Genomic DNA, 23,372 nt, shown 5'->3' with positions numbered 1-23,372 from the left:
AGACATGTTTCAATATAAAACAGGAACTCAGTCTACAATTTGCCAATTAATTCTACAATTAACTCTATTCTATTCTATTCTATTCTATTCTATTCTATTCTATACAAGGAATAACTAACTAAAGTCCAAAGCATACGCACATTAAAACAATTACAATAAAAGCATGAGAAATTTCAAATCTAAGGAAAGAACTGAATAAATTTCAAATTGAAAAAATGTTACAGTTTGTGAATGTTTTTGCCAGGAACTCTTAATCGTATGCAATTGGCAGCTAAAGAACCGTTCAACACTTTAAAAAGGAATTAATGGCCTCACACCAGCTGTGCTCTTTTTAAAGACAACAGTTTTGTTCTCTTTAATCCACAACATGTTCAAGAATATTCAACTAACTATTTGATAACGAAGTTAACTTTGCAATCGGAGCTTTTTATGCAGTCGGTGCATAAAAAGCTTTAATGTCCCCACACACTGTTCAGGTCATCTAAAATTACTGACCATCTGCTGCTTTCCAGTTTCTCTCTGGCTGATTTTATAATTTATGTTAACATTTTGTTGGCTCATGAACTGCTTCATGTCCTGTGATCTGAGGGTGTGATAGGAGTGGTGACTAGTCGGCTGTGTACAGTTGCTTCACAGTCAGCAATAAAAATAAAAAAAAACAATAGAAGGAGACGCTCTAATTAGATGAAGCCTCACAGCTATGTTGCATAAAGCCAGAAGACTAAATACGAAGCGGGTGGGCATGCTGCTCCTTTCCCAGACCTTCCTCAGCCTCGAAACAGCTGTGATAAACACAAATCGTATTGAAAATGAAACACAGATCTGCTCCTGAGGACAAAGAGCTTGTCTGAACATGTTGTACAATAAAGTAAAGCTTTCAGTCTGATGGTTCTGATCATTCCCGCTCATGTTTTTCTTGGACATATGCAGTTCAGCTCATTTTTGTAGGCGGAACTCATAAACACACTCAGAAAAAACACCCCGTTTTTTGGCATGGCTTCTCTCCATTACTCTTCTCTCTCGCCTCTATCTTTTGCTCCCCCTGGTTTCTCTCCTCCTCTGTCCAGTCTCCTTCTGGTTATAGTGACAACTATAATGAATGAACAGACTCTTTATTGAGCGCCCTGCAGCCCTCGCCTTTTTAGTGTATTGAGAGGGTGTCTGATTTTCTTTAGACTGTGTATTAAGCTGGGTTGTGTTTTGTTGGTGGAAAGCAGACGCAGCAACACAAATAAAACCCTTTCACACTGGGCTTTGTGCTTCCAGACGGGTTTGTGTTTGTGCTTCGTCGAGGGACATTCTAACCTCTTTTGAAATTAAATACAGCATAAAAAAATCAGCATGACTGAGTAGAATATTGACTAAAAACAAGATTAAATGAATGCTACAGTAAGTGCCATTTTATAGCACAATCAGATATCAATGTTACCTTCAGTAGTTTTAAAAATTCTGTATGCATCACACATAACTTAAAACAAATGCCTTGTAATTGAGCTTCCGTCTCTTTAAGAACCTCCTGCTCTTTCCAATACTCTGCCTTAATGCTTCTTTGCTACACTGAACTGGGAAGTAGTTCTCAGCAGATGCTCCATTTCACCTGGTGTTTGCTAATTGCTGCTGCAGCTGGTCTGGAGGAGCTTAGCGGGGAATGTAAGGGTGCTGTATGAGAATGAAGCTTGGCTGAGTATTGCAGCTCCAAATAGTAGTTTTGTGGAAGTAGGCAACACTCTGAGAGCAAGCATTAAGGCACTCCTGGCTGGCTGCTACAGGAGATTAAAGGATTTCTCAAATATGCATGAAAGAATCACAACAACACCCCAAGTATGTTTTTGATGAAGGAATTGCATTATAATATGATAAAAAGTTCAAAGTTGGTTTTACCTAATAAAGTTTCTGTGTTCTTTGCTGTACTTCACCTGATATTTCATGTAAGACTAGGTTGGAGCGATGCATCCAGTTCACAAGACAATCAGAAAGGAGAGGGAGTACACCTGTAACATATTTTTCTCATATTCCTCTGTTCTCTTGATTACAGGAGGAAATAAAACTGGTCTACTTTCATTTTTGTAAACAAACCTGATTGTGCCTACAGTTGAAACCAATTATTTACATATTAACAAATATACACGTAACCATTTTTAATTGCTGTCTGACTTCAAATTAATCTAAACTTTTACAGTTTTGGGTCAGACAGGATGACCAAAAATATTTATTTTTGTGAAATGCTGGCATAATTCCAAATGATTTTTTACAGATTTGGAAATATTGTGATATTTTAGTCAGACCTCCTTACACCAGTTCTGCATCTTCTTGCTGTCTCTCACCAAGCTTCTACTATATGTGTCCATACAGTCAGCTTTCTCCTCATTCATTGTCCATTGGAAACTAATGCATATCAAGGAACAGTATCTTGTAAGGGTAAGATAAAAACTAATTGTAACCATAGTAACTCCTGTAGAGCTCTGTAGGACTCTGCACTCACTCTTTTCCGTACACAACTAAGTCAAGTCATAATTTTTTTCTCTGCTCCCATTCTTCATGTCGAGGTAATTCTGTGCAGAGAGATGTATTTGGGAAAGACTGTTTCCTCTCATAGCAGGCTCCTTATAGTTTTCAGAGTGATGGATATGTTTTTATAGCCCATCCGCCATATGTGAGGAGATGCCTTGTCACATGAAATGAGAGTTTATAGGTCTGGATCTGATTGTATTTTTGTAAGAAAAAAAAAAAAAAAAGCAGGGTTCCTTCCCCCACCCCCAAGTCTGCATCTTAGTATAAATTACTTAATTACATGTGAAATAAATAACTTTATGCATTACAGGATTTCTTGAGCCATGCGGCTATAACATTGCATTTTACCGGAAATATTATTAACTTCATAGATCTGATCAAAGGTTCAGGCATGATTTAAAGGAATATTTAAAAATATATATATTTAAAGTGCGGAAAACAGCATATTTTACCATCAGCTAAATGCAGTACAGAGTAATGCAGTATTCTCCCTCTCCCACCTGTTGCTGCTGGTTTGCTGGTCTTGAAAACTAGAATTTGGAAGCTGAAAGAAACAGTTTTATTAGGTAACTGACCTCTGGCAGGCTACCTGAGCAGATAGCCTGACTAAATAGCCAGATTTCAGCTTGTAACACAAATACAAAAATCTGAAAGCTGAAATTAAATTATAAATGATAATTGATAAATATTAAAAATGTCTCTTTTGTACCTAGATACATAGACAAATTAAATGATCTGAGAGTGTTGTTCATTCCTCAAAATTATCTTGCATGAAATATCTGATACACTCAGAAAGACTGTTTAAGTCAGCTAGTATTTCTTACAATTTTTTTCATACAAAAGAACAAAAGCTTTTCCTAAAAAGAAATTATAGGATAATAACTGAAGGATAACAGCTGACTGCGCCCAATTTTCCAGTCTGCAGAGAAGTGAGGACAGTGCTGGATTCTGTTGTTCTCAGTGCAAATTCTTTCCCCAATGTAATATGTAGTTGCTTTGTTTATGCTTTTTAATGGGCTCCATTAATAACCATGTTTAGAGAGTTTTAAATATAGAGCCTGAGTTTGTTTTGCCTTTCCATAAAGAGCAACAAAGTAACAAAAACCCATTTTTGATGTCGTGCTGTCCTCATTATCTTACACTAGATAATTAATGACAAGAGAGAGGAAGGAGAGCACACCAGGAACAATTAGTCTCAGAGGCCTGCACATTTTGCACAGACGTATAGAGAAAAGCCTTATACTAAAACTCTTGTACAAAATAAGAATCACTGTATATAGATAAGAAAAATAACAAAAATTTATAGTGTAATACTGTTTGAGCTATTTCCAGCAAAAAGTCATTTGTACAAAATATATATATTTTTTGTCTTTTTGCTTGCATGTACAGGTTTTATTTATACCGGAGATGTCGTCCATCGGATGCTCACAGCAACACAGTACATCGCTCCTCTGATGGCCAACTTTGACCCAAGTGTCTCCAGGAACTCTACTGTAATCTATTTTGACAATGGTAAGTGTTTTGTTTTGTTTTTGTAATGATCCCAATGAGTTTTTTTGTTGTCTCCCTAATTTTGATGCATCTCAAACGCTCAGACAAAATCGAGTTAATACAACATAAGCAAGTTTTACCTGCTGTCATAGTTTCCTATTTTCCCACTTTTGCTGACATATTTAAAAACATGAGTTAAGTGGGGATAAATGTGAATACATTCAACAGATTTTGTGAAACAAAAACTTGAATCACGTCTTGTCTCATTGCTGATGTTCTTACCTTATGAATAATGTATGTACTGTATATTTGGAATTCAGTGTTCTGCTCTGTCAAGATGGGGTATTATACTTTTCTGTAACATCATCAAGGGTAGAGTGGGGTAATTTTTTCACCAGATGGCTAAATATTATATTAGCATGCAAATCTTCATTACACTTCAACCATATTGGCCAACAAATGTTGCACTCTGAGCAATCATTTGTGATATGAATATTGCACACACTGATATTGCAATGATGATATATTTACTTTATATAGTGCAGCAGAGCAGCTGCAACAACAGTGAAAAGTGATTCTACAAAGCATCACCATATCACAAACATGTATAATGTTGTATTGGTTTCTCGCATAAAATCATAGTAAAATACTTTGAGGTTTGAGGTTGTAAAATATGACAAAGTTAATTGGTTATTAATGCTTTTGCAAGCCAAAGTAAACTCTGGGTCTTGTCCATCACTCTGCTCGTCACTCTCTCACGCTCTGCAGCAAACTGACAGACCAACTTTGTGACCTTCTGCAGAGAAGCTCATCAGACTTTAACCATGATGGCAGCCAATCGATCCGGAGCCCAGCTCGCTGTCCATCAGTCAGCGTTCTGCCGATACCAAACAAGAACTGCACGCTCCGCTGTGCTGCGGATGAGCCGTCATTAAATATGCAAAAACAAGCTTGATGAAGCGTTCACAGCAGAGATGAGCTGTTTGTTCACAAACAAGGCTGTGTGTGAAAATTCACAGTGACGGTGTAAAGCTTGGCTGTCCTGTGATCTTCTTTCACTTGTTTTTGTTGATTAGAATTTCTAAAAAAAGAAGTAATATGACAGGCGAGGTTATGACTGTCATATGCTCTGCTGAAAAATTAATAGAAAGACATCTCCAAGGTTATTTGACAAAACTTTAAAGTTCTTTTTCTAGCTGCCAATTATTTTCCCATTCCCACATGGGATTTTATGACCAGTTCTTAAAGAATTTGATAATGTGAAAAATCATCAGATGGAGAATTATGGAAGTTGTTTTGAATGTTATACATTTAAAACAATGACAAAACACACTCATGTCCAGCCAATGTTGTGAGAATTGTTGCTTTTCTACAAGTCAGACATTTTGATGTGACAAAGTAGGAAAATAACAATTCGTAATTATGAAACTGCAGTTATACATAATCGCCATAATTCTTGCCATTTCTTTGCTGTTTGTTTTCTGATATTATGCATAGTGACTCACTTCTTACGTGCATGGCAGATCAGCTTTTGCATTTCTAAAATATGTGTTTCAAACAGCTGAATCAAAATATGGTGATTGAGGAAGGCTGACTATGTGTGTGGTAAAGTCTTTATGTATTGATTTTGCTGCAGGTTTTGGATAATTTTCCATTTTAAAAAAAAGCAATAACTACTCATTTTCAGTTAGAGTCCAACTAACTCCAGTTCTCTATTGTAATTGATACTTTGACTGTGGATGTTTAGATGAGCAGATTTTTCTTGTTACATTTTGGATACTAGAACAGTGCACAGTTACACATCACTTGAATTGCATGGTCTCTTCTTTTTCCCATTTTGAAGTGTCTAGGACAAATTGACACAGAATGAATGGAGTACTACATAAAACTTGGAGTCATTAAAATCTGTTTTGTAAAGAAGAGTGGCCAAAACTTACTCCACAACAGCTTTAGACACCAGGGGGAAAAACCTATTCATGGAGTGTAACTTGTTTTTCAAAAGCCAGTGTTTTTCCTTTTTTGGCTTCTTTTCTGAAAACAAAAACAAAGTGAATCCTGCTGTGTGTTTTTACATTTGCGATTGAATTTAATTTGTTCTTATGCGTTTCAACTCAGAATCTTTTTATATTCTGATACATAAAATCTGAAACAGAGGGTGTACTTTCTTTTTATCATGATTGCATTTCTGTTTCCCTTGTCTTATAAATTATGTTTCAACACACGAGAGACAATATTTAATCCTTCTACATGTGAAGCCTGTGTTCAGACTGAGCGTCCACTGTACACACAGCACGTGATTTATTTTAGGAGCTGCTGTGCTACCAGTCCCCCTTACTCTCCTACCTGACAGCAAAGAAGCTGACTCTCATATTTACTTTGAATGGGAAGTGTTCTGGCTGTTTACAGGAAAAATTGATTGGCTGCTGTGTAAACAAACTTTTATTACTCTGGCAACTGGCCAAATGGCTTTCGCATCAATAGGTACTCCAAAGTCCACAGTAAATCAAAGTGGTGTTAAAAGTAATGCAAGGCCAACTTTCTGGAGGGCAGAGATGAAGGCCATGTTAGGGAATTATTCCTTGATTTACTCACTCTTGCAGGCTAAATTCAGTTGAAGTTCTGGGGTTTTTTAAACCAATTATCACTACAACTCTCAATAGATTTATTTATCTTCTGATTGTTTTGTACATAAATTTAATTTGTGTTTAAAACATCATAAAATCCTCTTTAAGTTGTGTAATAACAACTTGATATTCGATCAAAATATCCAAGTTTTTCCGTTAGTGGATCAAATCGTTTTTAGACCATTAAACTATTTGATTCTGCTTTATTAAATGCATGAATTTCCTTCTAAAACATGGCATGTGCTTAAACCAAGAAAACGGCATTAATGCAAACAGATCTGCATGGATGAAACTCTCTGTACAAATGCATCCAGACACATTTCGTTTCCACATCTCATTCAATGTGTAATTGAGAACACATGAGGGCGTACCAAACTCCTCCGTTAAAGTGCATCAACTTCAAAAATATGCAAATAGATGTAAATATGCGCTGCATGTCTGATTCCCATCTTGAAGTGACGGAAAAACAAAATCTGCACACATGCAGACAAAAATGATAGTTGGAAACACTTCTAAATATTATTGATCTGCATAAACACACAGACTAAACAAAGACTTCTATGCATATCTTATTAATAAACATTTTTACACCACGGACTTGAACACATTTGGTGTAAATGACTGTAGAAGCATTAGGGGAAATGATCAGGCTGAATCATTTCAGGATGTTCTTCTTCGGTCACCAAATTTACTGCTGTTGGGTAGAATCCCTGAAATTTTATTCAAAAAAGAGTAGCAATACTTCAGAATAATATTACTCAAGTAAAGATAAAAAGTACGCTGTGGAAAAATTACTGCAGAAGTACATTTTTCTGAAAACTTAGTGAAGTAAATATAACTGAGTAACTATATAACCAGTGGTGGCTATAGAGTTTTATGTTTAGCAGTTCATACTAAGAGGATGATGGACAAATTTGAAAGGAGGATTTTTTTTTTTTAGCATTTAAATCAATTTTAAACACTTGCATTCAAACCTCAAGATGAATTTTCACCTAATCAAAAGCAGACTGTAGATTCAAATGCCAGTGATGCCTATGTATGCAAGCTTTGGAGTTGCCGTGGAGCTCCAACCATGTCTGAAATATAAACTCTTACCTGGAAAAGGACGTATGCTTGATTTTTGTGCATAGACACCTGTTGCACACAAAGCTCCAACACATAACAATCCTCTGTAAGGAGAGCATTCTTGCTTGGAAAAAAAGTACAAGATCTCTTTTATCCAATTTCTGTTACACACTTATAACTGCTGTCAAACAGAGCAGATGGAAACGTATATTCTTTGCCGTCCCAACAAGAAAATTGAATGTCCACTCTTTGTTCACTTTGTCATTCAGCACAGTCTTGCACAGCATGGAAAACGTAGTGGCTCCCTGTGGTTAAAAACTGCCCGAACTGTATAATCCATCACAATAATGGCCGCTCTTTGGTTTGGGTTTGTTGAAAGCTGAGGTTTTATTGCGGTTTTATCCTCCTCCAGTACAGTGTTTTCATATCGGCACTCACTCTGATTCAGTGTCAATCTCTGTAGTTCCTGCCGACAAATAATACTTTAAAGAAACAGATCTCTTCGGATTAAATGTCTTTCTATTCTTCACCATGTTCTGCATCTTTTTTCACATGAGAAGGGGCTAAAACTGAGTGTTATTGTGGTGTGCTTTAATCTGAATTTATCCAGTATGTGGGAATACATATATTTTAAATGCATTCATTTCTCTTTAGGCACTGCTCTGGTGGTGCAGTGGGACCACGTCCACCTGCAGGACAACTATAACTTAGGCAGCTTCACCTTCCAGGCCACGCTGCACAACACAGGAAGGATTGTGTTTGCATACAAAGAGGTGAGCTCTTATTTATGGCTCGGTCTTTTTCTCAACCAGTTTTTTTGTCTCTTCTGCCTGAGTTTCTGTTTTGTATCTTTACTGTGAATATTTTTCACCCTGCCAGTGTTTACTATTGTGCCATCACAAGCCATAGTGTCCATATAAGCTTTAGCTCCCCAAATCCAGAGTTGGAAAGTAAACCTGGAAAAACTGTATTCCATTTTTATGCAAAATATGTGTCAAAGAAAGTACAAAACAGTTTCAGTGCTATAACATGAGATAAGAATCTGATTTCCCTAAATAGATTTACTTAAATTATTTGTTTACTGAGACTTTTTGGACTTATTGAGGTTTTTTATGATATAATGTGGCTATGGGCTTTATTACTGAACCTTTCATCTTTATAGTTTTGCATGTGATGCTCAAAATGCTACATGCCCTTCTAGCTGAAGCCATTCTGTAGTTCTTGAAGTCAGTCTCGACAGGAGCTTATTGAACAATATGTCAGGTAGACCTTATTTTCAACACACCCATGCAGTGTGAAAGTGACACATTTTAATTATCACCTCAACTTTAGTACAAATTAAACTGTGAGTCATTTCACACTTAAATCACACAACTCTGGCAGTCTTTGCCCCTGCTGTTTCAAACTTTTAACACTATTAAAAATATCTTTGTCCCTTCTTTACACTTTTTATTTTGGTGAAATAATGTACTAAGTAATTACGTATTCACAAACAAAACCTGAAAGGGTGGTTTTCAAATGATGAGATTATTTATCAAAGGAAAAAGTTAAACCAACACTTTCGTATGTGAAAACATAATTGATCCTCTTGTTAAATCATTAATTGACTTTGGAGAACTTAGCTTAATCTCAAGAGCCATTAGGTCCTCCAGTGATTTTTGCATGAATGGTGGTCTCAACAAACTCCTTTCTAGAGGTTTGAGAGTCATTATCCACAAATGAAAAAACAAGAAACTGTGTTGAAATTTCCCAAGACTAGTCAGCTACCAAAGTTACCCAAAGAGTGCAGTGAAATAATTCATAATTCATCGAGGAAGCCACAAAATAACTCAGAACAACATATAAATCAATGGAGGCCTCATTTTCCAATCAAGATCAACATTGAATAAGGCCAAAACCACTAACACAAAAATCTTACATTAGTCAAACTTAGGCTCTTTCTGTGAGTTGACGAGATGACACTGGAATTTTTTAAAGTTAGGAATCTGGCATAAAACTAACAGCAATTATAAAAAAGAAAGCCTGGGACTTCCGGTGACGATGCGGCGAGGAGAGAACGCATGCTGAGGAGCCAGAGCTGATATCGGCCAGTTTTACGTTGCTACTTTCCGTCAGAAGACTTAACCCGTGTGAGCGAGGTACAGGGTAAGCAATACAGATGAACAGAGGGAAAAATTCAAGGATAAAGAGCACACCGGGCCCTAAAATTGACCAAATGATCCGGTCGAACCCACGAGCTAACGAGGCTAATGCTAACACTAGCATGGAGACGCTCGCTGATGCAGGGACAGATTCAATGATTTTAAACGAGATTCGCGTCATGAACCGGGACCTCCAAGACAAAATACAGCAGGTCGGAGCAGACGTGATCACAATTAGAGACTGTCTGGACTCGTTGAAATCAGACTTGGCCGGCCTCAGCGGCAGGATGGGGGAAGCGGAAAACAGAGTGTCGCAACTTGAGGATGAGAATGCGGTGCTCACTGCGAGCACGGCTGAGCTCAAGTCCAAAGTTGCACAGCTGGAAGATCGGATCCAATATCAAGAAAACTACAGCAAGAGAAACAATCTAAGGATCAAGGGTGTCCCGGAGCTCTCGGAGAAGGGGGATAACGTACCGGAGTGTGTCATGGACATACTACGAGCCCTACTCCCACAGGATCAGGGAACGGATCAAATCGTCATTGAAAGGGCTCACAGGGTACCTGCTACTCTAAAAGAAAACAGACGAAGATGAAGATGAAGGCCTATTACTATGGAAGAACTCGTTAAATGCATTAAAACCTCACCCAATGGGAAAACCCCAGGCCTGGACGGTTTTCCTAACGAGTTTTATAAAACATTTACATCTGAACTGGGCACAGAAATATTAAAAACCTTTAATTCAGCTATCAATTCGCATCGACTCCCCACATCCATGAAGGAATCATTAATTACTGTCATTCCGAAGAAAGGAAAAGACCCTCTGGAATGTTCAAGCTACAGGCCAATAAGCTTATTGTGCTGTGATGCAAAATTATTCACAAAAATATTATCATTGCGGATTAATAAAGTCATAACATCAATTATACATCCGGACCAAACAGGCTTCGTCAAGGGCAGAACCTCCTCTGATAGTCTAAGACGTTTACTACATCTGATTTGGAAGGCCCAACATTTAAATTTTCCTGTAGCGGCCCTGTCACTTGACGCGGAAAAAGCGTTTGACAGGGTCAGCTGGAACTATCTTTACTATACACTTGGAAAATTTGGGTTTCAACACTCTTTTCTAGAAATAATAAAAATGATATACACAGACTCAAAAGCAACTGTAACGACAAATGGATCAAGATCAGATCAATTCTTAATTGAACGCGGGACTAAACAGGGAGATCCATTGTCGCCCCTACTCTTTATTATTGCACTCGAACCCTTAGCCCAAGCCATCAGACAAAACAAAATAATAAAAGGTATAACAATGGGTGAAATAGACAACAAAATGTTAATATTTGCAGATGATGTGCTGCTTCTGCTGTCGAATCCTGAGGAATCATTACCTCCTTTACTGGATTTAATTAACAATTTTTCTGATTTGTCTGGATACAAGATTAACTGGTCTAAATGCGAAGTAATGCCCTTGTCAAAACTTTGTTACAAAAGCCATATACAAAAATGGAAATTTCAGTGGGTACCAAAAAACCTTAAATACTTAGGAATACTGCTGAACCCGGGCCTGGAAGACATTATTCTGGACAACTTTGAACCTGTGATAAATAAGATAAGTTTACTTTTAAAGGGATGGGACAAGCTACAAATATCACTATGGGGTAGAGTCCAAGCCATTAAAATGATTATTACACCAAAATTAAATTACCTATTCAGTTTATTACCTCTCAAAATTCCACACTCTATATTTAAGACCCTGGACAAAATGATAAACAACTTTATCTGGGAGGGGAAAAAGCCTAAAATGTCTGTCCTAAAACTCCAAACTAAAGTAGAATACGGAGGATTACGACTTCCCAATATGCAACTTTATCAGGAAGCTTTTACAAGCGCACAAATAACATCCATTATGTTACACAACCACAATAGTCCGATCTGGGTGAGCTTGGAAGGTGAAATAAATGCTCCATTTAAAGTTTTTGATTATCTATCCCAACATTCAAATGATGGAGTTAAATCCAATCCAATTATCACTCACACTAAAAAGGTTTGGCAGCAGTTACATAAAAAAGCAAACAGCTGTCCTTTCGCTCAGGGAACAGCCTCAGTGTGGAATAACCCAAAAATAAAAATAGGGGGGAAAATGATCTTTTGGAGGAGCTGGCTTATAAAAGGGATTGACCGTATAAACTGCTTCTTCAAAAATGGTACCTTACTGTCATTTCAACAATTTCAAGAACTATACAATCTAAACCACAAGGATTTCTGGAAGTTCCTACAAATTAGAGACTGCCTTACAAAATTAAAGAATCCTGAGGGAAGCATACCCATGGAATCACCAATATACACCATATTTAACAAAGTAAAAGACTCCCCAAGACGGGTAAGTCATATTTATAACTATCTGATTGAGAACACTTGCAATATTAATACAGGACTTAAGAAGGTATGGGAATCAGAGTTAAACATACAGTTCACAGAGGAACAGTGGGCTGCAATAGTCAAACAAATGTTAAAGCCCATGAGAGATGCACGCTCCAAACTGATACAGTTCAAAATTACGAATCGATTATATTGGACACCAGTTAAATTATTCAGAGCTAAAATAAGTTACTCTGATACTTGCTGGCGATGCAAACAAAGCTCAGGAGACATGCTTCATATGTTCCTCATGTGTCCGAAACTAATTTCCTATTGGCAGGAGGTCATGGGGAAAATTAACAGCACCCTCAACTCCAACCTATTGTTGACACCTACACTGGCACTTCTTAACTTCTTTGATTATAAAGTCAAAATAGGAACAAAAAAAATACAGTGGTTAAAAATAGCCCTCACAACGGCTAAACGAGTTATATTAAGACACTGGAAAGGTCAAAGTATCCCTACTTATACAGAATGGTATGCAGCTCTTTTAGAAACTGCTTCTTATGAACGACTCATCTACAAGATAAACGGTCAGATTGAGGTGAACGACTCATCTACAAGATAAACGGTCAGATTGAGGCGTATCAGAGTATGTGGGAACCGTTCTTAAAACCATAGAGGAAAGGCTCAAACACTATTGGTCCAGAATAAAAGATAGTGTGTTTGTACTTTTTTTTTTTTTTTTTTTTTTTTCCTTTAGCTCCTTCTGCTGGCTGGGGTGGGGGGAGTACGGGAGGATCGGGAGGGGTTCAGGGGGGAAAATGTTAAAAACTCAAATCCTTCTCTGTATAACTACTTAAGGTTGTATACTTCACAGTAGTGATATTGTTAACATTGGTTTCACTGTATGTTTTATTGTTGAAGGATTTAATAAAGATTGAGAATCGAAAAAAAAAAAAAAAAAGAAAGCCTATTTTCTGTGTTTTGTGTCATAAATACAACTGCTATTCATGAAAACAAAGGAACAGAGAAAACACATTTAAAACACAGAATACATCACTGGCTGTCATTGTTTAAATCAATAAATTCTGTTTTCTGGCTGAAAATCCTGCAGGAAAATGTCCTACCATCAGTTTGTGTCACACCTTCATAAGAGGGTTATGCTGTAGTACAATGATCTAAAACATATCAGCAAGTCCTACTCTAAATAGCTAAAGGTATACAATGTTTAGAGTGTCCTTTTTAAAGTCTGGACATAAAATCTGATTAAGATACTGTGAACTGAACCTTAAAGGTCATGTTCAAAATGTTCCAATCAAAAACAATTCTGCAAAGAAGAGCGGGCGCACATTCCTCCACTGTGATTTTTTTTTTTTCTTTGACCCAGAGACATCCATTTGCTTGTTGAGGTTACAGATTACTGTACAGATTCCTCCTGTAGACTGTCACTGTGAAACGTGAGGCTATTTAGACCTGTCGGTATTTAACATCTTGCTCCAGGGAGATCTGTGTCTTGCTGGTGATGGATATTCACTTATTTCCTTTCCAGATCCCCATCGAGATATCACAAATCAGTTCTGTCAATCACCCGGTGAAGGTGGGCTTGTCTGACGCCTTTGTGGTGGTCCACAAGATCCAGCAAATACCCAGTGAGTATCTAACAGATGGTTGCAGTTTAAATAAGGGACATACACGGCTCGAAAAGTTGGAATAGTTATTCACTTTAAAGCCAGAATGCAGGAGTGCAATTTAAAAGAAAGGGTAACACCCAATCTGGCATTAGAGGATGGTAGTTTTTCTGCCTTTTGGTATAATTAAAATAAAGCTTTACCTAGCTGTGCATCATTTTTGGATTACAACCAGCTGGCAACCAAGGTTAGCAAACATATTATGCTAAACAGGTATTAGGAGAATTGTCCATATGTTCTGTCATGTGATAGAGTTGACTGGCTGGTGATGTTTCAAGTTTCTTTAGACTTAAAAACATAAAGACCTTACTGATTCAGTAGGTTGGTTCTAAATATGTGAAAAACCAACCAGATTTTTTAGCATTTAATCAGAAGGAATGGTCCGAAGTCATCTAGAATTGTGTTCAGTATTTATAATGATCAAAGATTCCCAGTTTACAAGTGAACTTTGTTTTTCTTAAATTAGCCAAATTTGTTTTTCTTTCCAGAGATGTGTCTGGTTCAAAGGAAACCAGACACAGCTCATTCCATTTTGACATATTGTAATCAACTTGTTTAAAGAAAATTGGAGATACTTCAGACTTTGTCATAAAACGCTTCCTCACTCTCATGGGCTCAGATGTAGAATCTGATGCAATAATGAGTTGTGAAATATAACTTATTTGGCAAGTTAAACTCCTTTTTATTGCCTATGAGAAATCCTAGCTAAATTTGTTTCAAAGAAATATCTTAGCGTGTTAAATTTTCTTCATTTTGTTTCAAGCAAATGTGAAAGAAACACTGTTGCAGGTTTTGATCAAATCCACTCAAATTCTTAAATTAATACTAAGTGACATCAGTAATTGTGACAAACTGTAACTCTTACATTATCTGGGGAAAGAAGAGGACATAAAATTGTGAGCATTTACAGATGAATATTGTCTCTTCAGGAAGAGGAGAAAACACCATAAGAAAGCAGAATGTCATAGCAACTAATCACTTAGCATCATTACACTTCCTCTGTCACCTGTGCAAGTTCCCCTTTTTACTGTAGTCGCTGTAGAAAGAGGGGGAAATTGATTCTGGAAAGATAGGTGACAAGAAAAGTCCTTCCATAAAAACGCTTCTGGTTCTGCTAGTGCCAATAAAACTTTAATTCTCAGATTTATTTTGTCTCCTGGCTACCGGTTCTGTAAAACTACATGGAAATGTAAAAGTTAGGTCATATATCTGCCCAAGCACATTCCAAGTCCAATTTAAACCTTATCATGCAGAGGAAGGAATATATTTTGACAGATTTTTTACACCCTTGTCATGCTTGATTATTATCTCCGCTCTTTTAACTGCATTAAGCCATAGTACTCAAAAAGGAAACTATGACCGCTACAGGCTACAACAGAAAGTCTCTCTGCAGCCAATTACTGCATACCAACTAGGGTAACGAGAGGATTTTATTTAGCTTTAATAAAGGATTTCATTTTACCTCCAGGCAGAAGATTGGGCAGAGAGAGATTTATGGGTGTCCCACAGTCAGGTTGTATAATTAACAGGTCACAAGCACACATGACGACCCAGCTTTAATGCATGTCTCTGAAGATTAATTAAACTTTGCTCACTGAGTGATATTTTTTTAAATGGAGCCAAAACTCTGCTCCACACTTTTCATACTTGCCTCCCAGCACCTATTTTCAGAGGATGATGCAAAGACTGGAGCTGGGAATTATGCACAGTCTTGAGCTATTTTTCATTAATACTTGGTAAAGATTTAAACAAGTGCAAATATATTTACTACATTTAGTGCTCTTTTGGAGGAAGAACAGGCATCATTTTCAGAACCAGTCTCCACTAAGCCCGTAAAGTCCTTAAATCAACTGGCAGCCTTGAGCTAGTAAACTAACCTTCCCCAGGCTCCATCTTTGCCATTAGGCACCTGATAATCTCTTTGGTAAAAGCAAGAGGAAGTCAGACAAAAAGGGGCTGTAGGGGTAAAATGACGGGTGGACTTATTTTCAGGCTGATCTCAGCTGTCTCGCATTTCCTCTGATCAGTTGTCCCATGCGTAATCCAAATGAACAGGTCTGCAGGGAGGCGACATCCTATCAAATGAGGAAAGCAACACAGGGTCGGTGCACTCAACAGGTCCCAGGTTAAAACACCAACTGATCTGGAGAAGTAAAACAAGTTTGCAAGGAGAATTTGTCCAAGTGGAAAAATGTGAACAGCTGGAGCAGCGACAACCACAGTTTAACCCTGCGGGACTCATAAGACTAGAATGTACCTTTATCTTTTTGGAGTGTGATTTCAAAGTGGATTTAGAGGAGAACCATTTACAAATATGCAGGTAAAATTTACTGTTAAGAAAACTATTACATGTTAATATGAAATTCAGAGCAATTTTAACATGAATATTTGAAATATATTAATCACATGGTTCAGATACATCTGAAATGTAAATGTAGTAAACTCTAAAAACAACATTCTACACTAATGCAAATAATAGTGAACTGAGAACAAGTGGCAGTAGCTATTCATGTTGTATTTAATTTACCTTTGAAGTCATAATTTGGAGCTGAGCACAGTGATATAATTATTTACAGAGGTTAAGAAACACACTTGATATCCGCAAATACTTAAAACCCCTTTTAAAAACACGTATAACTGCCTATTTTATTGGTTCAAACACCTAACATATCCTACTATTCATTAACACACAAATTGGAAACCATCTCAGCACTACTGCACAACCTGAAGTCTCATTTTTCCTTATTTCTGCTCTTGGGGTGCCAAGGAGTATAAATAGCACTCCTGGCTTGGCTGCTTTGCAAACCCAGCCAATGCTGTCAAATGGCATTGTGCTTAGGGGCTTAACAACTTTCTACGCTGCATTTTCTTTCAGATATTTTCAGTCAAACAAGTTTATTCAAGCTTGTTCAAAGTGATTTATATAATAAAAACACAGAAAAAATCAACAATTACATTTTTCTAAGTTTCATTATACATTAACATGTTGGTTAGTGTGTCATTTATTATGGTATAAAAGTAACTAAACAGTCAGGTTTGAACATTTGAGATCTGTTCTACCAAAATGTTCACAAATAGGCAATTTTTCCTCATATAATTTGGAGTTACATTCCACAGAAAACTACAAAAATACTGATTAATCAATGCATACCAAACCAGAAATTGACAGAGGACCACTGTAACATCCAACCTTGTCCTTGTCGAAGTTGGAAAGAAGGAAAGGAGGAATAAACAAAATTTTAGACGATGAATGGAAAATAAAGTCTGAAAATGCCAACCTTTTCTCCTAATTATCCAGATGTATAAATTACTTAAATCAAATATTTTCTTAATCCAAAAGGCACCTTGATATCAAGTAATTTCTGACTTTAGAAAGTGGATGAAATGCCTAGAGTTACAACTAATTACAGTTAGTTGTATTGAATTTTACTCTGTATCTCAAGAAATAATCAATTATGTCTACCAGAAATGATAAATGTAAAATAAAGAAAACCCATTGAATTAGAAAGGTGTGTCCAAACTTTTGGTCTGTACTGTACATCTAAGTAATATATTACACTAATGTGGTCTAATCTCTGGTGCACAAAAAAACAAACAAACATGTGTTTATTTGCAATTTGTATTGGATGTGCTTCACAACAGTACTCTGTTCCACAGTTTCATTTGTTGGTTTCGAGTACGTCTGGTAAGCAAAAGCTAATAGGTTTTTCTAGACCAGCTAGGGTTCGGTGTGGGGTTGTCTTTAATCATGCGTTCCATCTTACCCCATCAGATGTCTTGCTGTTACAACCGACTGGGTCAGACTGATGATATCAGGTCTCAGAGAAAATTGCCCTGGTCCATTTGCCAAGTCATAGCCTGACACTTTGGGCACAAAGAAAGCAGAGAAGTGCTGTAGCAGCATCCAGTATGACCCGATTCTCCCAGCAAATCTATTTCTGCTTTAGGAGACGTTTTGTCCCAGTTTTTTGTCACAGGGTTCCAGATTTACCCTTTGTCTCCAGAATCTCAAACGGTCTTTGTCTTCTGAAACTAGACGTAAGACGGAGGACGATTTATGAGTATCACCGTGTGGAGCTTACAAAGACGAGGATCACCAATTCTTCAGCTGTGGAAATCATTCCTTTACCCAGTAAGGATATTTACATTGTTTTGGTTGCTTTTATATTAGTAGAAGATTCTAAGTTAATTTCTCGTCATCTGTTATAGAAAGATTGCAGAAACAGTCTATATGTGTTGACTCTTCTCTTTTGCAGCCTGTCTCCAGTTCACCAGCTGTAGTACCTGCATCTCCTCTCAGATTAACTTCAACTGCAGCTGGTGTCATCGGCTCAACAGGTTTGACTTTCTTTACTCCGTTATACTTTTCCTCATAGCATATCCACACTGTTATTTATACTCTAACAATGTTTTTCCCAACCCTGGTCTACAAGTTACACAGCCCTGCATGTTTTAGATGTTTTTTCTGCTTTAACACATCTGATTCAGATGGTTGCAGCTCAGTAAAAGGGCCAGAGTTGAGAAACACTGCATTGCACATCTACCTTTAAAAACAAAACTGTGTAGTTTGCCAGTAGGATCTAAAGCTTTATATTTAAAATTAAAATTTGTTCCTTCAAAAAGGCAATGCTGAAACCCATTTTTTTCCATTGTGATTTTTAATCAGTCTGCAAGGAATAACTAGAGTCAAGAAATAAACATAACTAGAAACACTAAGAAGGACCGAATTAAAGTAAGCAAAACAGAAAAATGTCTGGTCTAATCAAAGAAAAGGGCTAAGGAACACAAAAATTAACAAAACCAAAAACTAACTCAAACAACCCAAGATCCTGACAGCATTTAATAATAACTTTATAATAATGATTTTATTTCTAAACTGTTTTCATACAAAGCACTTAACAGTTACAAAGAAATAAGACAAAAAATAAAACAGCACAGAGTGCACGAGTTCAATAGGATGTTTTGTAGCTTAGAATTAGGATAGGCTGAATATATTCTGCAGTGTCCAAATATAAGATGATGAAAAGAAGGAATGTAGGGTGTCAGTTTGTGCATAGGTTATAATTGTTGTGCAGGATTGCTCAGATCAAGGTTTATTTGCTTTTTTCAAGTTGGGCATTGAAAATTGTATGAAATAACATTGATTCAACATAAGAGCCATTTTAAACCCATATTTCCAGCAATGCAGTGGCATTTCTGACAGAAGAAGGTGATGCAATTCAGTGAAAAACATTACCCTGTCCTTTTCGGAAGACTTAGCAGCATGAAATTATACATTTTTTAAAAACAATCACAAAAATTAGGCTTCTGTGTGACTTTTTAGTATGGTGTGTTTCTACTTTTATGAAAGTATATTTTTAAAATCAAACTTTCTGTCAGTTGCAGACTTAGCGGCGATTTCATTTATTCAGCTTTGATTCCCCTCCTGAGAAAAGTAGCTGTATTTAGTTGGCAGCTCATTCTGACAGTCACTCGACTCGCACCTGTTCAGCCAACCTCTGCTCCACTTTCTTTCTACCTTATCCCTTTTGTCTCTCCCGCACTTCAAACACAAGTAAATATTTAAGCAGCCAGAGAGGTGTTGGCGTTCCTCTACAGAATTTCCTGACAGCTGAAATGTGAGCTGCAGTGTATTTGACTTGATTTAGTCGGATAGAAAAGTCTGAGTTAAAGACACACAAGAGCAAAGGGAAAAAATTATGGAGAGATGACGCATGATCCACTCTGATTTCAAAAGATGTTTGCTGTCCTGATGACGTCCTTTGCGGAGGTTGCTGTTTGGCCTGTGGAATGACCATCATAGCTCTTTCACTGTTAATCTACTTTCCAATCTGTAAATATAAAACATGAATCTGCCACTCCCTTATTTTTTGAGCAGTCAGCAAACGTGAGTGATTGTGTTTGAGGGAAGCGAGCAGTATTAGTGTCCTGCTCGTTTTGATTTGTTATCGATGCTCCATAATTCATTTCATACAACATTGTCATGACTTAGCATCTTAAATCCTGGCACATTTGACAAAGACATACTAATTTGCAGCTACAAGAAAAGTGTTTATATATTCAGCAGTTTATGGATGCGGAGAGATACTGTAACGCCTGTAGCAGCAGTCTCATTAAGCTGCATTTTAATTAGCGTTCCGACTGTGTTAATACTTCACAGTTCAGCTCCCCTACCCTTCCCTCAGCATCTTCTAGCCACTTCCTTTTAGAAAAGGCAAACATGCTTTTGGCACGCACTAATTAAAAAACATTGTGGCTTCGCTGGCTGCGCAGTTAATGAGAGACGCTGATGTTTGTAAAAGAACAGCCTCAATGAACTTCCGTCTAAAGGGCTGGGACGGTGCAAGCGCAGATTCTCTTTCATGCTAAGGTACAAGTGGAAGCTGGGAAATAAAGCATCTGAATGCTGATGTGTTTGGAGCAAGCTTCGATATTTGTTGAACAAAAGCTGTTGCACACCATAAATGTGACATACTTTACAGTCGATGCATAAAGAGCTAAGCTTAGAAAGACTTTTCCTTAAAAGTTTTTATTCAGAGTTGACCCAAGGAATAAGCAAACTAAGCTGCTGTTTCGGTTATTGAGACCAGCAGGGGACCGCTAGAGAGCTTGACCACTTCGCAATAAAGTGACAAACCAAAACTGCCAATGTCCTGCGTGAGGGTTTTACACAGACCAGCCAGAGAGACCCTAAATGGATTCCAAAAAAGGTTCTTTATTTAAAAGTCCAAAAATAATTAAAAAATTATGAATTGGGCCCAAAACCGAGGTCAACATAACAAACTACAACTCAGGTAGTAACACAAAGAACTCAAGCACCAAACTGACCTAACAAACAAGACATGAGGGGAACTTAAATAGTGGCTGATCAGACCACTGCTGACACACAAGGGGGTAATGAAACATACAAGAACTTAAACAAATACTGTTCAACACAATACTAAATCTTTAAATTAAATAAATACTATTAGAACTGAACTAATTGCCAAAAAGAAGAAACATTGAAAAAATGGTAAAATTAAACTGAAGAAAACCAAATGTCCCCTTCCCCTGGCAAACAAATGGGATGACCACTGAGGAGGTTTACCAGCCATCAGGACAACAATCAGCTGGAGCTCTTCTGTGTGACACTCCAGCAGCAGCTCCAAAGGAAACTGGTAACTCAAAACAAGAAGAAATTAATTTGTTGCATTTAACAAAAATATAAAGAACTGACAAGTAAAGTTTACTAAATGTGTGCACTGCAAATAGTAAACTAAAGAGTCAGGCTAATGAAAATCATTTTAAAAATGAAACTAAACTATTTACTAATCAATATGTGAACTAATGTTAAGGATGAACAGAAAACGATTGCCATTCAGATCTCTGTGTGACAGTAGGGACAGCTGTCACATCCTTGTATGAAGGAATTTGTTCATTCAGGACATACTAAAACAAAGATACTGCTCCTACTTAATGCTCCAATCCATTCACATGGATAGTATGACTTGATTAGTTTGATAAATAAACAATTGGCTAATATATATTTGTCTCAAGATGTTAAAATCATGCAAATGCAAGACCAGCCTGTTATGGAACAACTTTTCAGAATGGGGATGTTTTAAGTCAGATATCTTTGTTCAAATTAAACACTTTATTTCCTTGAACTTTCTTTTGTTTCTATGTTGCATTTTCTTTTCTTTTGCCATGCTTACTGTATATTTTTGCAGAAGTTTCACAGTGTTTTTCTTTCCACGTCATAAAAATGACTTTCTAGTTTGCAGAGTGTTCGTTTGGCTGCACGTTTCATTAAGCTGCTCGGTACTGAACCCCCTCAGCTTCTGTAAATGTGCCAAAGAAAAACAGCTCAGTGTGCACGGAACATCTGAAGCAATGTGGACCTTCCAGACAGAACTGTGCAATAAGATTAAACGTGTTTAAAGCAGACATTCTATGATCAGTCTGTGCTGCGTTGTTGCAGTTTGTGTCCTGAGCTAGAAGTAGATTTAGTAAAAAAAACGGCTCATAACAATTGTGATCCGTTGCACACAATTTAAGCAACTGATGGTGGAAAACACAAAACCAGATGTTGAAAATTAGTAGTCCATCGTCTACACTATAACCAGATGTGTGCTACTGAAACGGAAGTCACATCTGTGCTCCTGCTGAGTGAGTGTGTGCCCCACTGAGAAAGAAAATATGCAAAAACCGAGGTTGGATTGGTCTTAGTCAGCAACATGGAGTGCTGTTTTCAGAAATATGAATGTTTTGTCCATGATTTGTTTAAATCTGCTGGAAGTGTGAGTTGCTAGTGTCTGCTCAGTTCATCTTAATTCTGATTAATTCAATTTACTTGTTTCACAACAAGCTAACTCAGTGACTGATAAGCTTTAATTCTAATTTGATTAAGTTCATTTCAAACCTAGGAGTAAGACTAGGTTTGAAATTGCAACAATGTGGCAAAGATGTCAGATCACAATCTAAGCTACTCATACCATTCAATTTCCAAAAAGCAGATACTAAGTTGTTTATTGGTAAAATTCATGTTCACGTGGGACATAAAGGAAATATAATTGTTATATAAAGTTATGAGAAAATCTTTAGAATGATTGTTAATTTGTTGGCATAATCCATTAGTCATTTATGGATCAAGAGAGGAAAAATGCAATTAAATGAGAAAAAAGGAAATATTTATCTATAAATTCTCATTTAATGGAGCTATCAAAGGGCAAATAGAAGAGCTTACTCATGATATATTAAAACATTGAAACCAAATTTATAGTTTGATTAATCTGAAAAAAGCCAACAGTTAGGTACTGAGAATATGTGCAGATATGCCTGTTAAATTAAACGTTTCAAATAATAGCTGAAGTAAGCAGTTACAAAATAGGCAACATTTGTTGTCAACTATTGTTTTGTTATCAGAACATTTAGTCAGCTGCATTTGCCTGAGCTAGACTGACTTGCATTGTGCCAATAAGAAAAATAATTACTGCTGCGATTGGATTTTTATCTCTTAACCAATAAACTGTTCTGGACAAATTTTAAGTCCTGCTACTGACTCATTATGTGAATGAGCAGTGGAAAATTAATTTGGCTCTGATGGCATAGCTTTGGCTTCTCAAGAGAAAACTATCAGCAGTAAAGCAAATCAATTAAAAACACATTATCTGGCTCAAATTCATTCAGAACATGAATATGACTTGGTTAAAATAATAACTTGGCAACATGGATGCCAGCTTTCTCTGAACCAAAGTGGCAAAAACAACACAATCTCATTCAGTTCATCCTGTTGAGACTGAATTGAAAAATCCAAGCTGAAATATTCTCTCATTTATATTCAAATGAACCTTCTCCAGCCCATCTCTGATTAAATGCGGTGCGGCTCAGTGCGTTAGACGACAACTAGCTGAGATGGATGCCACCGAGAAGAAACAAAGCTCAGGCACACGTTAGACCAAACCTCCTTGGTGATATCGAGTCAGACTGTGCTGCCTTTGCTGCA

At 37.0% G+C, this 23,372-nt stretch overlaps 1 protein-coding gene and 1 long non-coding RNA gene across 2 annotated transcripts in view; both read left to right on the top strand.

The window, feature by feature from the left end:
- plxdc2b (plexin domain containing 2b) overlaps nt 1-23,372 on the top strand; it is an 89,695-nt gene that overhangs the window by 51,970 nt on the left and 14,353 nt on the right. The window contains exons 5-9 of the mRNA XM_028005007.1: nt 3,901-4,023; nt 8,346-8,464; nt 13,750-13,849; nt 17,925-18,020; nt 18,145-18,226. Of these exons, the coding sequence (XP_027860808.1) occupies nt 3,901-4,023; nt 8,346-8,464; nt 13,750-13,849; nt 17,925-18,020; nt 18,145-18,226 (520 nt within the window). The remainder of the gene's footprint in view (nt 1-3,900; nt 4,024-8,345; nt 8,465-13,749; nt 13,850-17,924; nt 18,021-18,144; nt 18,227-23,372) is intronic.
- LOC114136757 (uncharacterized) lies at nt 12,286-13,145 on the top strand. Its single transcript, XR_003593870.1, has 2 exons — nt 12,286-12,801; nt 12,840-13,145. It is a non-coding gene; the product is annotated as an uncharacterized LOC114136757 (long non-coding RNA).

Source organism: Xiphophorus couchianus, chromosome 21 (genome assembly GCF_001444195.1).
Source record: "Xiphophorus couchianus chromosome 21, X_couchianus-1.0, whole genome shotgun sequence".
NCBI classification, from domain to species: domain Eukaryota; kingdom Metazoa; phylum Chordata; class Actinopteri; order Cyprinodontiformes; family Poeciliidae; genus Xiphophorus; species Xiphophorus couchianus.
Note: the sequence above shows the minus strand (reverse complement) of the source record. Positions and strands in the feature narration are given on the sequence as shown.